Below are 16,731 nucleotides of genomic sequence, written 5' to 3'. Positions count from 1 at the left end.
TGGGGTGCTAGGGTAGGTATCTTTGAGTGTGACATTGATGGGGAGATAAAGAAGCATTGCCCCATATTTCTTGGTACCTCCAGGCTGGGCCTCTTTTGTAATTCCTGTATACCGGTAGTCCCTCTTTCTTTTTCTTTTTTTCTTTTTTGTTTTTTTGTTTGTTTGTTTGTTTTGAGATGGAGTCTTCTTGCTCTGTCGCCCAGGCTGGAGTGCAGTGGCACAATCTCAGTTCACTGCAACCTCCACCTTTTCGGTTCAAGTGATTTCCCTGCTTCAGCCTCCTGAGTAGCTGGGACTACAGGCATGCACCACCATGCCCAGCTAATTTTTGTATTTTTAGCAAAGAAGGGGTTTCACCATGTTGGCCAGGCTGGTCTTGAACTCCTGACCTCAGGTGATCCACCTGCCTCAGCCTCCCAAAGTGCTGAGATTACAGGCGTGAGCCAACACGCCTGGCCAGTAGTCCCTCTTCCTTTTATTAAACGTATCACCCCCACTTTCAGTCTTGGCATTTTGGTCTCATGCATGATAAAAAACCCAGTGGAAGTGGCTCATGCCTATATAATCCCAGCACTTTGGGAGGCTGAGGCAGGGGATTGCTTGAACCCAGGAGTCTGAGACCAACCTGGACAACATAGGGAGACTTCTCTCTACAAAAGAAAATATTAAATTAAAAAGCCCAGTGGATAGTCATTGTGCTTCTGCCTGTGCTGCATCTTTGCTGCTATAGCCTTGTTTCTCTTATTTTAGGAGGGGTTCTGCAGCACCAAAAAACAGACACAACTGGCCTAGGGCAAGGGAGAGGGTGAGCTAACACTTTACCTTTGGCTTCCAGAAATGCTAAGTGTTCCCAAAGGATCAAGTGCTGCCAAAGCCTCATCCCTTCCCTGGCCATCCTAATAGGCCTGCTTGTCCCCATGGAAATATTGACAAATTCTCCATCATAGGATACGGAGGTCATTGGAGAAGGAAGCAATTTCTGTAAACAATAATCCATTTGTAGGTTTACTTTTCCATCCCAACAAAAATAAGTGAGGGCTTTGTGATCCCTGGAATGGGAGACAATACATAAAACATGCTAAGGAGCGTACCATTATGGTGTTCACCATGACCTAAAGGAGACAAAGATCTGGGATTTGGAGGTAAGTACACAAGATAGCAATGTAGAATGGGGAGCACGTGAATAAGGCGTTTCTATTTTAAGTGAGAAAAATATATGAAGGGAAGTCTTGTGATTTCCAGGTCATGTACCTTAGCAAATTCCAACACAAAGACCATCTCACTGTCAAAAGGCCATATTCAGAGAGCTACTTCCAAACAGGCAGGAGTTGGTCCTACACAGAAATAATGTGGTAACATAACCCCTGGAAGAAAATGTGTTTTCAGTTACACCAGGGCCAGGCCCAACCTTTCCCACAAGCTCTTCCTAAATAGGAACTTGGCAATGGGATTAGCTGAGCTGGAGGGGACGTCCTTGGCTTTAGAGGTGAAGCCCATCAGGGTCCAGAGGAAAGTTGGGCAGAGGTTTTCCCTGCTGCTAATAGCACTGAAGAATCAGTATCACATCCATTTTATTAATTTCCTTGACAGACAGCTCTAGTTACCATGCAGGCACCACAAAATCAAAACATACGCATGTCAAGGGGCCCCATCTGTGGTGGGGCCTTGCCAAGGCCCATGTTACATCAACACGAGGAAGCAGAGCACAGCTCCACACACCACGTGCTTGGTCCCATGGACCATGCCCTGGAAGAAAACCACCAGAGTTTGATTGAAAGAGCCAGAGAAGTTCTCTTGGTGACAGTCCTCTATCCCGAGTCTGGGCTTCTCACGTTGAACATAAGATCCCTGGGAGACACATGGCTACATCTGGCTTCAGGGTCTTGTCTCTAAACACAGCTATACAGACCTCCCTGCCACCTCCATTCAGTTCCACCCATGCAGGACAAGAGCAGCCTGGATTAAATAAGACACTTAAAGGAATGCAATGTCTTTATTTGTAAGCCGGATCTGAGCTCGGAGTTCTGTTGAGCTGAGACCTTTGGCTGCATAATGAGCATAGAAAAATTTTTTAAATCAAGGTATCCCTTGCTATTAGTGTTGCTAAAGTGATTGAAAGAGCTCCAAAGCAATTTGTTCTTTTATGTAGAGCAATGCTAACTATCAGTTGGCTACATAATGCCGATTTGGCAGGTAAGGACCTAGAAAAACTCCTGCTCTAAATACTATCACTCACAGGTGCCCGTGGTGAGCACTAACACATCTGTGTCCTCATGCTTCCCACCCATCCCTCTTATTGCAACCTAGGCCATTTCCTCAACACCATCAAGGAACGTGGCAGTGGATTAGGCATCCACATGACAGCAAAAGGCAGGAGGTCTCACACCTTTGATTGCAGAGCTTCTGGCCTCCTTTATGGACCTCGTGCTGACTCATGGACTTCCTAAGGATGTAATTTTCCACCTTGCCAGCTATTAATTCTGCTCCTTACATGATAAGAGGAAGGATATTAGCCCAGATCCATAGCTAACTGCCTCCCATGCCATATCAGAAAGGCCCGAGCTAGACCTGTCTTACACCCTGGTTTGTCACCTTGACTGCCTAATCTAAGAACAGTCTAAGGATGAGGACTGCAGAGGATAACAGTGACTGTTATCCCAGGCTCCAGAAGCCTCTTTCATAGGGGCTGGATGCTCAGTGCAAGGCCCTGGAATCACAATCCTAACCTGGCCCACCCTGGGAGGACAGAGTTGGTTTTTTTTCTCTTTGCCTGCACTGGTGCAGCAGGTATGGCCACCTTGGGGACTTTGGAGTAGCTGCCCAGCCAGCTCTGACAAGGACATGAACACATCCACACTGCCTCTCTCTCCATGAAAAGGGCACTGCTGCCGAGGACTCAGTACATTGTTTCGCTCTCCATTCAAACAACCGTGGCATGTCAGTCCTGCTGGCCTCCTTGATTGTGCAGAAATAAATAAATGAATTATGTTGTTGGGGTTTGGGCTTCAGCACAAACACATGGTCTGCATTTATCCACACAGTGAGAGGTCCACCAGCCACTTGATATAAAAGAGCAAAATGATAATGCTTTTCTTTAGGCGCTCTTTTGCCATATGGAATGTATATAAATCATATTTTTGTTTTAACAGCGGAGGCTTTGTTGATAGATAAACATGTGGTTTATCTAAAAAAAGAGGGGATTGTGCTTTGAACAATCATTTAATGGCCGTGGATGTGCCAAATAAAAATAAAAACATAATTTTGAAAGAAGTTGGCTTCATGCCCAAATCCATAACAAGGAATTTCTCCTTAACCCAAGTGGTTAGAGCCCGTCGATCTGTTTTGAGTTTAAGCTGTGCTCTCTACTCAACCCCACGACAAATGGAATCCTGAGCTAATGTGCTCTAATAAGACGAGACGTTACCTTTATGAATGACCTCATGGAGAAGAGGTTGGCAAGCATGGTGGAGAGGCCTTGAGCCAGGCAGCTCTGGGCTATGAAGCCCAACTTCAGCTCTGCGAGGCAGATTGCGTCATCACCTTCTTTCCAATTCCAGCTCGGGATGTTTAGCAGATGGGCCTGGGGAAAGAAAAGCAGATATGAGACCTCGCTCTGTTAAATGTTCGATTGTTCAACATTTCTTCTGGGAAATGCAGCATTGCCCGACCACTCAGGGCCATTCAGTCTTGCCCTTCTTTTCACTTGCTGGGGTCTGATGTTTGCTGTTTTATGCAACTCTTCTGCTCATCACACTTCAGTCTCTCTGGACCGTTGCTTCTGCACCTACCAAGCCCAAGTCCTCCCCTGGGTTGGCCATTTAGCCAAATAGAGCCCAGAGGGAATTTCCTCTTGTGACAGACACATCAGCCGGGGTTACTAAGATGTCTAGCTAAATGGTTAGGTTGAGTCCTCAAATAGACTGTAAGAGTGCCAAATGCCTGTATATTTTCAGTTTCTTTTTTACCTGCCTTTCCAATACTCCAGATCAGTGACTCCCAGGCATCAGGAGCAGGCATCAGAATCACCTGCACAGTTTGTGAAAACACAGATTGTTGATGCCCCACTCCCACCGCCGGCATTTCTGATTCAGTAGATCTAGGGTAAGGCTGGAGAATTTAGCATTTCTCACAAGTTGGAGGTGGCGCTGATGCTGTTGATCTAGGGGCCACACTTTGAGAACCACTGGCCTAAAACATCAGGTGAATCACAATGTTGATGTTTCCAATCTTTTGCAAATGAACTGGTCCTATTCAACCCTTATGTCAGGCCCTGAGACAAGGACCCAGCGGCATGCTCATCCAATTATTTTTAAGTGGCATGAAGCAGAGAGTCATAGACATTGGATGAAAGAATCAAAGTAAGGTTCTCCAGAGTCGGAAAAATCAGCAAAAGACCAAACTAAAAAGATTTACAAGGCTTTCATGTCCAGTACAGCATTTAGGTTAAAAACAATCAACTATATAAAATGAGAAGACCTAGCTTGGCAGCAGGCAGGAGAGAAATAAAAGAAAACAAAACACACAAAGCTAAATGTAAGTGTGTGGGTAACTAAAACCTCAAATTTTAGGCCAGCCATGTGACATTACAGAGAAAACCAGCGTCTACTTGTCAGAAATGTTCTCCAGATCAAGGGAAATGAACATTTCATTGTGCTGCGAACTGGTCAGACTAGTTCCAGAGTACTTGATCCAGTTTTCAGTCAGATTTAAAGAGGGGAAACGATCAACTGAATAACTTCCAGAGAAAAGTGACAAAGACAAGAGGAGGTAGCGTCTGGAAAAGATCTTTTGAGGAACAGTTAAGAGAGCCAGTAACATTTGGCCTGAAGAAGGCTCTCATCCTCACAGAGACAGGATAATTACATCTGAATACTTCAGGTGCTGCTGTGTCCAAGATTAGGTTTGTACTGCTTTGTTCTAGAAGCCAGAATTAAGACTGACTGGTATACATTCCAAGAAAGCAGATTTTTGTCTTGTTTTATAAATGAACTTCCTAACAATGTAATTTGTCTACCAAACGAAGAAGGTTACCTTAAAAAATGAAAAGTCTTTGTCCCTAAGACTCAGTAAGTATTTCTCCAAGTTACTATGGAAAGAACGTTTGCTCTGCACTAGGAGGTTGAATCAGACAGCCCTTCTAAGTCTCTGCTAATGCCAAGATTCTATGGCTTTGGAGTTGTTATTTCTCTGCACATCTCAGCAAACACAAGGAGCACCAAGGGAGTCTTCCCTTCACTTTCAGAACAATATACAATAGTTGAACTAGAAAGATGGAAGATTTCATTGTGAAAACAAAGAGTAAGTCCAAGGGTTCCACACTCTGCTTTCAAAAATACCACTCTTGTGAAATTCCTTCTTGCAAAATCCACTTCTGTGACAATCTTGTGCATCCTAAGCCAAAAGTGGTTATTCCAGGGAGAGATGACTGTGCCCTCCCTGATGAGAGCATGGTTAAAATAGTCTCATAGAGGGGACACAGCAAATGGTAATTGCTGTGAAGCTATCAAAGGACCTTCCCCACACTGCAGACTCAATTCCAACAACTAGCCCTATCCTTTATCCCTTCGTTTCTCTACTCTCCACTGGCTTCAGATGACCACTTTCCCTTTTACTTCCTGGGTATTGTAGAGAACACATTGGTATAACTTGAGAAATACTGATTTGCAGTAACATCATCTGAGAACCTGAGAAGAATGAGGAGAAATTAAGTTTAAGTAATGAACAAGTCAAGCATTGTGTGTGAAAGGAGATTTTTTTGGTCGAAGCCCTAAAGAGACACCTCCCAACCTTCAGGGCAACTTCAAACAAACAAGCCAAACCTTTCAAAGAAAGTCTCTCCTATTCACATGTGCTACCTAGGGTATGAGGCTCAGGCATTTCATACTTGGGTCCCCCATGGCCCTGTCTGGTTTGAACTCTGTAGGCATATTTTGAGCTTTCTTTCTCACTGTCCACCTTGACACTTGGCCATGTGATTACATAGAAAAGTTGAGTTTGTTCCTTATATCAGGGTTCTTTGCCCTCTTTTTTTGCATTTTCTCCAATGCAGGGAAGGAGTGAGGGTGACTTGCTAAACGCTTGGAGGGAAATCTCTGTGCATGAAACAAAGAGAGGAGATTGACCCAGGAACGTAAATCCTTTGTTTCTGGAAACTTCGTCCTTTTCCATTTAAAGTAATTTGAGTCTGATGAAAAATGCCAGTGTTAGTGCCCAGAAGTCTGGAGGCAAATCCTCTCTCCCTAACTTGGAGAATATAAAGAGCAGATCTGGCAGATCTGGCTGCTCTTCATTTCTGCTACTTCACCACCCCTCCTTCATTCCATGGAGAAGGAACTGGAAATAGGCTGTTCTAGACAACCAGGAGAGATTAATTTCAGTCCCAGTTCCATCTCTCACTACATACAATTTGGGGAAGCCACCATGAGGAACAAAGAAGTCCATGAAAGAGGAAACGATTTAATATGATTGCCCAAGTGTCAGGTGGACAGTGAGAAAGAAAGCTCAAAGAACTTGCCTCTATCTGCACTGGGCTCATGGGACTTGGTTTCCAGAAATAAAAGCCTCTTTCACTAGAGTCTTTGGGAAAAATAAAAAATCCAGTGGCAGGTAAATCATCAGGAGTGACACTTTTCCAAGAAGTTATAAACCAATCTTTCCTTGAAGAGCTTTGAGCCATTTACACTCAAATCAGAAGATGCAGGGCCAGCATGAAAATGATGGCCAGCATGAAAGCATTTCTCTCCAAGAATTCTAGTGATATTAAAAGATACAGTTTGGAGAGCATCAGCCCTTCTATAATGCCTACTCTCAGGAACCACAGTTTGGCTCAATGGGCTATGGCTCCATTTAAAGAGTCGGTGGCAGTAAGCTATTCTGTCTCTCCGCTCACTGGCTGCAGAGTGGTGGCCATGATTTGTGCCCAGGAGAGTTACGCTGTCTGCACAGAGCTTAGATGCCCTGCTCTGAAGTTACCCTGGGATGCTAAAATGCACAGATGGTCCAATGAGTACTAAAGAAGATAATGGATGTCAAAGCTCTTTTAAAACCATAAAATATGACCCAAATGTCTACAATTATGATGATGACAAACTCAGGGCCAGTTTTACATGAAGAGAAAGTAGGCAGCTTCCCTACATCCCTCTAGGCCCTAGAACATTACTATTACTAGATCATAGGGGATTGAAATGCTTCATATATCAAGACTTTGTCCAATTCCAAAATCAGCTATCTCTTGGAATATGTTCATAGTGACATAACTTTACAAGCACATACCAGGTCCTTTCCTGAAAGCAAGTTGTAATGCATGGTGATCTCTAAGAATCTAGGATGAGTGCAGCAAAAAGTGCAAAGAAAGGCAGAAAAAAAAATGCTGAAAGGAAAGAGGAAGAAAATGTATTGAAAGAGTAGGAAGCATCTCAGGAAACAGAGCAAAACTGAGGCAGGGTGAAGAATGTCCATGTGCAATTCTACAAGGAATGAAAGACAAACAATGATGAGTAGACGTTTTGTTCTTTCTCTAGAAGAGAGATATGAAAGAAAAACAACAACAAAATGTCCTGTGTCAAAGTCACTCTATTCCTTGTGTCCTTATTAATCATCCAAGGATCTGTAAGTGATTCTGCCCAACCCCAAAACTCAAATAGTTTGGGATGGTTCTAAACAAAATGTGTTTTAAGCAAATAATCATGAATTGGTTGATATCTTCCTCATTGTTTCTGAATAATCACAACACAGAGGTTTGCCAAAGACATTCAGGTTGCTATGATCATGTGATTACTGACCAGGGACTGTCTGGATCCTAGGCCAGTTGAGCTACTTTGAGTTGGACAAGAACCACAGAGCTAAAATCCTCCTTAATTTCTGGAAGATGCTGCATCAGCACTCATTGGAAAGAGAAAAAAAGGAACTGACAACCCCTTCTAAACATACAACATTAATTTTCCTATTCAATCTAAATTCAGTCAAAAATCTAAACAACAGCTTAAAGCACTCCCACACTAAATGAAATTTCAGATCACAAATGAAAGAAGGAGAGCTCGTTGCTGCAGGAGCTGTCACCAGTCGTCACAGCCTTGCTAATAAAATTCACCTCCACCTACAGGGGCTGCCATCAAAAACTTTTCCAGCTTGATGCCCGTGCGTTACCAATATCCTCACTTTATCTCTTCAGTGTCCTTGGGACACTGTTTTGCAGAGACAAACAGGCAAATGTGACCTTGGGTGCCCACCACCAAATCTGCTGGCTGGAGAACAACACCTTCTGCAAGGCAGCCACCTGCCGAGGGCTGGGCAGTGGCTGGCAGCAGTCAGCCGTTCTGGGTGGTGGGCCAGTCACCGACAGCAGGCTCCACTCAGTGACAGCCTCTGATGGGCCTCCACACAGCAAAATGGGCCAGCATTTGCCAGCAATTAAGAAATAACAGCATGGCGCTGGTGCATTTGGCAGAATGGGGTTTTCTCTGCATCACCTGACTGCCTATTTTGTAGGGAATATGGCCCATAAGAGGGGGTACGCTGTCATTCATAACCCAGCAGGGAGTTATTCTGTGCAGACAGGACACCTGGCTCCAGGTACCGTGCAGCCTCTGGTTTCTAGGCTTCATTAAGGACATAACTGGTACCGCATCAAATGGAGAAAGGTGCCACCTTCCCTCCCCTAAAGCTGTTTTTTTGGAAGTTTACTGACTGGACGAGAGAAGGAGCACTGCCTTTGAATGAGACACTGGACTCTTGTTTACTGAGAAGTGATCACAGGGAAACGGCAGACTCTGACATTTGTCTTCTTTCTAATCAATCCCCCATTGTAAGCTATAACACAAGGAAAATTCCTTTCTGTTTAATCTCTGGATAGCTTCCTATTTTTCTGATTCAACTCTGCAAATTCTCATCTTGACTCTGGAAATGTGTTCCACATTACACTCTTAGAGAGCACATTACGCACTCACTAGTTCACCTGGTCTCAGATAGAGAAATCCTATCGCTCACTTGCCTGGAGCATTCTACACCTTAACTGCTAAATCCCCAAGGACACAAAATAGGGCTTCTCCTTCACTGATATTCCTGCTGGTGTCAGGGAGAGTGCTAATCACACAGTAGGTGTTCAGTAAATATTTACTGAATAAATAAATGACTGCATCACATACAAATGAAAGTTGTTGTAACTTAAGTATGGATGGGATCTAAGAGTACATCAATAGTTCTGAAACTCGGGTTGCAATAGACACTTCTCGCATGAATGAATCAGTACGTGAAGGAGCATCCTTCCAGTGACCAAATGCAAACACGTTGTTTGGACTAAAGAAATGGGCCGGGCACGGTGGCTCATGCCTGTAATCCCAGCACTTTGGGAGACCGAGGCGGGCGGATCACCTGAGGTCGGGAGTTCAAGACCATCCTGACCAACATGGAGACACTCCATCTCTACTAAAAGTACAAAATTAGCCGGGCATGGCAGTGCATGCCTGTAATCCCAGCTACTAGGGAGGCAGAGGCAGGAGAATCACTTGAACCCGGGAGGTGAAGGTTGTGGTGAGCCGAGATCATGCCATTGCACTCCAGCCTGGGAAACAAGAGTGAGACTCCATTGAAAGGAAGGAAGGAAGGAAGGAAGGAAGGAAGGAAGGAAGGAAGGAAGGAAGGGAGGGAGGGAGGGAGGGAGGGAGGGAGGGAGGGAGGGAGGGAGGGAAAAGAAATGTCCCAGGAAGATTCTTAACAATCACACCTGTTTACCCAGGTCTTTGAGTTGCGCACATGTGAGCATGTGAGTGTGTGTGTGTGTGTGTGTGTGTGTGTGTGTGTGAGGCTGTATAACAAGGAATAAGAGGCTGGACCTGTGGATGTGTCTTCAGGCCTGGAGCGGGCTCTTGTACTCCTACCTTGTTGTGATACTGCAGCATTTGAGTGATGATTCTTATCTTCGGATGGTAGTTCTTTATGGAGATTACTCTGAAAAAGAAAGAACCAACGCTGAGACAGGTCTGCCTTATGCATGGTGTCTGACCAAAACATCAATTTTATTATCTCCAAATGGGGTACCCATGGGACTGAGGTAGGAGGCAGGACTTGATTCCAGAGGCAGGGCTCAGATACCAGACAAAATTGAGGACTAGCTGAAACAGGGATGGGGCAGAAGCAACTTTCCACTGGACATGCCCAGCAGTGTGCCCTGTCAGTTTACCATTGCCATGGCAACACCCAGGAGCTTCCCTATATCCTCTAGGCCTTAGAACATTACTATTACTAGATCATAGGGGATTGAAATACTTCATATTTCAAGCCTGTTGTCCAATTATGAAATCAACTATCTCTTGGAATATGTTCATAGTGATATAACTTTACAGGCACATACCAGGTCCTTTCCTGAAAACAAGTTGCAATGCATAGATGAATTCCAGTCCCAGTTCCATCTCTCACTACATACAATTTTGGGAAGCCACCATGAGGAACAAAGAAGGCCGTGAAAGAGGAAACTCTTTAATACAATTGCCTAAGTGTCAGGGTAGACAGAGAGAAAGAAAGCTCAAAGAACTTGCTTCTATCTGCACTGGGCTCATAGGACTTGCCTTTCATGGCAATGACCGAATGACCCAGAAGTTACTACCCCTTCCCTAGAAATTTTTGCATAAGCTGCCCCTTAATCTGCATGCAATTAAAAGTAGGTATATATATATGACAGCAGAACTGCCCAGAGCTGCTACTCTATCGTGCAGCCCCCTCTGCAGGAGCAGTCATGGAGCTGTAATACTGCTGCTTTAATAAAGCTGTTTCCTTCTGCCCTACCACCAGCTTGCCTTTGAATTCTTTCGTGGGGGAAGCTAAAAACCTTCATGGGCTAAGCCCCAATTTGGGGCTCAACTATCCTGCATCAGGACCAGCAGCCAGGGCTATCCTGAGGGGTTGCAGACACTGAGCCAGGTGAAACAGTGTTCCCACCACCCTACCTCTTGCTAGCGTGAAAACAAAATCACAAAACAGCCGCAGTCTGTGTCCTGGGCATGAAAAATTTGACGGCCCCCTGGAATACATTGGGGATGGGATGTATGCACGTGTGTGCTGGGGACTGGGGGGCCTGGAGCAGGGGATGCCAGCTTATTGCCTATGCAGACATCGAAAGCAAGTCCAAATCATGGGGCCTCAGAGGTTTGCAATCTCCCACACCCTAGGGACTAGCCCAGAATAATCTGCTGAGTCCAATTCTCCAAGTTAACAACTTGAGACAACAATGACAAATCAAACAAGCAGGATGACAAATGGTTCTAATTGTGACACACACTTGGCCACTATCACAAAAAATGATTTCTAAGCAGGGCTCTTAGGATGAGATCAAGGACTCAGCCTTCCATAGCTAATAGAGAAAATGATGACTTAAACGCTGGTTAAAAATAAGTGCCAAGGCGTTGTGGGGGTCACGAGCCGGTGGAAAATTGTCTTCTACCTGCCCGCAGTCCAAACTCAATGTTAAGCATGGCCTGCAGCCACCCCAGCCCTCACATGTCCTCCCCACATCAATCATGGTGCTAAAGGGAGTGGCAGAGGGCAGATGAATGGAAACACCTGGGTTCCAGTCACAGCTATTGTACTAATGAACTGCGCGACCTTTAGGAAAACCCTGGGCTCTCTGTTCCTGTTTCCTCATCTGGACACTGGGAGCAACAGTACCTGCTTTATTTACTTCACAGGCTTGGTATGAGCAGCAAACAGGAGACCAGATGTGAAAATGCTTTGAAATCATTAAAAGTTCTCTCCACGTGTAAGTTATGGTTTTTGTCATTACCGAGTCTGTCAGAAGTGACATTGTACATTTCCTTCTGTGACAAGGAAGGCTAAAGAATGGAATTCCACAGAAAGGCCCACCTCCTAAGCCTAATCAGAAATGCAAGTGCATTTATTATGATGCCCCCACAAAATTCCCACCCAGCAGTGCTCCCCCACTTCACCCCCTTTAGTGCAGAAATGGAGAGAAGGCAGCCAGGGAGCAGCTTTATCTGAAAAGCTGCAACTTATGAATTTAGGAAATGGATCACGCTAAAGCCTCTCCCAGCACAAATTCACCCTGGGTTTTTGCACTTGAAGGATTTCATTTTATTTTTGAAAAAGTGTTGTGTTGGCCCATGCTTATAACTCAAGGACTCTGAGCCTCTGTCAGCCCTGCCTTGCAGTTCACAGCTTCAGCCAGTTTTCTGCATTAGCTCATTTCAAATGGATCTTTGACATTTTAATTTCAAAGGAGGCAGATTGGTCTCATTAAACTGAGGAGGAAGGAGGATTATACAAATAAGAGAAAGACAAAGACCATTTTTAACCCTGAACTTCCCACTTCTTTTTGTTGCCAGGGCCTCAGTTCTGGCTCTACTTAATTATGTTTCTGATACTACCTTTGACCAGTAATTTCTGTTTTTTCTTTCTTGTTTTTTTTTTTTTTTGAGACGGAGCCTCACTTGCTCTGTTGCCCAGGCTGTAGTGCAATGGCACAATCTCAGCTCACTGCAACCTCCGCCTCCCAGGTTCAAGCGACTCCCCTGCCTCAACCTCCTGAGTAATTGGGATTACAGGCACATGCCACCACACCCAGCTAAATTTTGTATTTTTAGTAGATAAGGGGTTTCACTGTGTTGGTTAGGCTGATCTCGAACTCCTGACCTCGTGATCTGCCCATCTTGGCCTCTCAAAGTGCTGGGATTACAGGCGTGAACCACTGTGCCCGGCCCTTGACCAGTAATTTCTATGCCTCCTCATCCTGCCAGTCACCCTAGTACCTATGTGTCTTCATATTAACCCTACCACAGTTAGGATTTAAGTAAAACACTACAATTAAGAGAAACACCCATTTCAAAGCTATTACTCAGGTAGCCCCAAACACCTCTGTGGAGTCAAAATGTTAAGCTTCATCTTCTTTTGGTTTTCCATTTGGAATTTTGAAGATAGTGAAGCCAGGTTCCTTAAAGGGTTACATTTTTTTAAAAAAATCACTTCCAATGACAGAAAAAGGTGTCAAAAGTTGAAAATCCTTCTTACTTTAAAGAAAGGAACAAGTGACACATCCAAGCCTGATTCTGGCGTAGCCACCCTGCAGCTGTAACTGATTTGGGAATGGGCCCAGGTGTGACGCCAGAATCCGTTCCACCCTCTCTCCACAGCCTGGCAAGCCCAATGCTTAGAAGAGTTCATGCATCAACTTCCTTAAAATGACCTCACTAAGCATATTGCCAAAGAAAAGTGAGTGGCAAGAGAAGATGGTGCCAGATGTTGCCTGCCAGACACAAGGACCAGATGCTTAGGGGAGGACTGGCTCCTCTGAGATGCACTGGAGGAATTCCCCCACCTCACTGATGGGGAAGCTCCTGTCACTTGGGGCCACTGATGGAAAGCAAAGACAAAGGGGATGCAAACATTGTCAGGACATAAAGGTAACTTCCTGACTTTCAACCTCAGGTAAGTTCCCAGGAGGCAGTAAACCAAGCCGCAGGGAGAGGGGAAACCTTTGGCCCAAAAGATGGCTGTTCATAGTTAGGTAAAAGTTCCTGGGAGTGCAGTGGACCGAAATCCCACTGAATTTAGCTCATCTCTCCAGAAACTTCCCTTTATCATTTCCTCTCAGCCCTCTTAACTCTTCTGCAATTTATTCTAGAGAAAAGACAAATTCCAAAGGGCCTCTAACTACCTAGAGCAAAATGCCTTGTGACTATTGGGTTTATGCAAGGAACAAAAACTGAACAATTGCTTTTTTCTGAATTAGGAAAAGAATAAGGTATTGGAGTTGGGGCCGAGATTAGCAGTTGACAGTTCTAACCCATGTGCAGAAAAAGCACTGGGCAGTGTTTCCCAGTGTGACCTCCCCTAGAAGATGTTCCGCAAAAAAAAAAAAAAAAAAAAAAAAAAGGAGGGCAGGGCAGGGCCACGTTGGCACACTCCTGTAATCCCAGAGTTTTGGGATGCCCAGGTGGGAGGATCACTTGAGGTTAGGAGTACATCGAGATCGAGATCAGCCTGGGCAACATCGCAAGACCCTGTCCCTGCATTAAAAAAAAAAACAAAACTAAAAATTGGCCATGTGTGGTGGCACATTCCTATAGCCTCAGCTACTTGGGAAGCTGAGGTGAGAGGATCCTTTGGGCTCAGGAGTTCAAGGTTACAGTGAGCTCTGATTGTGTCCTTGCACTCCAGCCCGGGTGATAGTGTGAGACTCTGTCTCTACAAAAAAAAAAAAAAAAAAAGGGTGGGGGGAGGTGGGAAAGGAGCGGAGCCTTATAGTCAAATAGGTTTGGAAAGTGTTCTATGTACGTTATCTCAGAGATGCATATTAGTATTAAAAGCACTGAAAAGGCTTTCAGGAAAGAACATTAATTTTGGGAAACTGGAAGAAACAGCCTAACTGGTCGCTAAACTCCCCTCTGGGGTGATAGGAATCAATATGCTGTAGACATACTTGGAAAGCCCCAATAAGGGTTTTCTCAGCCTCGACACCATTAACATTCTGGGCCAGACAATTCTCTGTTGTGGGGACTGCCCTGTGCATTGCATCCCTGAGCTCTACCTATCAGATGCCAGCAACACGGTCCCTTAGTTATGACAACCAAAAACATCTCCAGACATTGCAAAATGTCCCCTGGGGGCATCTGCCTCTAGTTAAGATATCTCAGGCCCATTTCCCTTAGGGAACATGGTACTTTAATTCAGGCCAGCACCCATCTCTATCTATTTTCTAGTTCTGTCTCAAGGAATCTCAAACCCAAGGCCAGCTGTAAGCCCCAGAGCTGCCACTTGCTGAGGGTGAGCTTCCTGTTGGTGACACCCTGTGTGCCACTGACCCAACCCACACAGACAGCCTTGGTTCCCCCAGGCCTATGCAGGTGGTGAGTTGTAGGGTGGCTTGTGGGGCAAAAAGGCCTCACAGAGATAGTCCTCTGCAGAAGACCCAAAAGGGCCATGAACGGCCACAGACTACGCCCAGGGCCTTCCCCAGCGCCCCAAGAGTTACCTCATGATGTTCGAGGCATCCTCCGCATCCGGGTCAGCGCAGTACTTGTTGGCAAGGATCAGGCAGGCATCTGCTGACTCTATCTAAGACACCAAAAGGAAAAATCACAGAACACAAACATATAAATAGCCACGCTCAAATGTAGTCTCTCTCTGTTGACAGCTCTTAGGGAAGCTGGTGCTTTGCAAAGGAAAAAAAAAAAAAAAAAAACCAATCCTGAGAGCCTGGGAAATTATAGTTTTTGTCAAAAGTGTAGGTTACAAGTTCTTGTTATGGTATAAACATTTCATCTTGTTGCTGTTGGAGGGTACAACATGTACCTTGGTAATTATGCTTTTCATCTGGCATCGTTGCTTACTTGTAGGATTTCCACATTTCTTTAAATAACAATTAATTAAGCCTTTCAGTCTCCTCCTCAACTTCTTTCTCAACCATCTGCACCATCACCCTAATTCTTCCTATCAGGAGTTGGAGGTGGGTGGGTTAAATCTCTTCTCTCCAGTTAGCAAGTTAACTGAGTATTGGGGATTCAGAAACGTACACTCCGAAGTCTTTCATCTGACCTTTTCCACATCTTCATTTTCTATAGGCTAGGAAGAGATCAGAGCTCTAAATCAGATAACATCACCATATTGCTTAGTATTCAATTAGTATTCAGATATTTAAAAGCAACAAATCTATGTATGAAATGATGTGTTACAGTTGAATTCAAAATACACCTACTGACTTATCCAAACATGAGCCCACAGGGGTTTATTCCTTAGAGGGGACCATGAGTTTGATGTGCTAATGATTGCTTGCATTTAAATTAGGTCTACGAACAATAATAATTGTCCCTACATTCTCATAAGATTTTACATAAGCAATGACTTGGGTTATGTCTGGATAATATTAAGATTAACTGGACTCTATAAGCATAAGAATTCTTATGCTAGTTCAGATCTGCGATCTCTCCTACTTGGTATGCTGTACTTAATAGATCATTCCCGGATTTTGAGGGAGGCCATAATACCCTCTATGGTATGTCACAAATCGTCTCTGATTTCTCTAATAATGCAAAGAAAGAATTTATCCAAATCCTTTTGGATTATTCATCTTGGCCAATTATATTATTTACAGAATTATGCGGTGACCACAGTTAGCATTTAGACTTCAGTGAATTCATCATATTAATGTATACCCCCTGGCATGCAAATATTGAACATACTTATAAAATCTATATTACATAGGTAAAGTAGCAGATGCCATTTTGCCTCGTACCTTTCCCTTCTAAGCCTCAGGTGTGCTTTATGAGAAGGTTCTAACTTACCAGGTTCTAGAAAAAAAGATTCGCCCATTATCAGTAATATCAGATAACTGTATGTTTAGTTTTACACCCTGAGTCTTAGATGGGGAAAAAAGAAAATTGAAATGTTTTATAGCTTAGTAAAATTTTATTTTATATTTTAGCCTAATGTTTCTTTCAGATGTAAATAAGAGATGTCAGAGCTATATTGAGTCCAACTTAAGTGTTTAATATGGGAATTACTCGATTATTATGTTGAATAAAGATTACTGGGTCCATACAACTGGTCTACTTCCTTGATGAGTAGCTGATTTTGAGGAAACCAGCAAAGTAAGTTTCATGTTATGACCAGTCCAAGTGTGGGATGGTTATAGGTAGTCTTGCATATGCCACCAGAAGGAGGTCCTGGGACCAGTGGAAGGGTGATGTCAAGGTTGCTGGTATGTGATTGATCTCATTAGGTATTTAG

At 44.2% G+C, this 16,731-nt stretch overlaps 1 protein-coding gene across 10 annotated transcripts in view; it reads right to left on the bottom strand.

Moving 5' to 3' along the window:
- Positions 1-16,731, bottom strand: part of KCNMA1 (potassium calcium-activated channel subfamily M alpha 1) — a 762,160-nt gene that overhangs the window by 194,383 nt on the left and 551,046 nt on the right. For all 10 annotated transcript variants that reach the window (XM_038010350.2, XM_007962879.3, XM_038010343.2 and 7 more), the window contains exons 12-14: positions 14,978-15,060; positions 9,876-9,945; positions 3,425-3,580 (exon numbers count right to left, since the gene is read on the bottom strand). In XM_038010350.2, the coding sequence (XP_037866278.1) occupies positions 3,425-3,580; positions 9,876-9,945; positions 14,978-15,060 (309 nt within the window). The remainder of the gene's footprint in view (positions 1-3,424; positions 3,581-9,875; positions 9,946-14,977; positions 15,061-16,731) is intronic.

This window comes from Chlorocebus sabaeus, chromosome 9, assembly GCF_047675955.1.
Source record: "Chlorocebus sabaeus isolate Y175 chromosome 9, mChlSab1.0.hap1, whole genome shotgun sequence".
NCBI lineage: Eukaryota > Metazoa > Chordata > Mammalia > Primates > Cercopithecidae > Chlorocebus > Chlorocebus sabaeus.
This window is presented reverse-complemented; position numbering and strand designations above follow the sequence as displayed.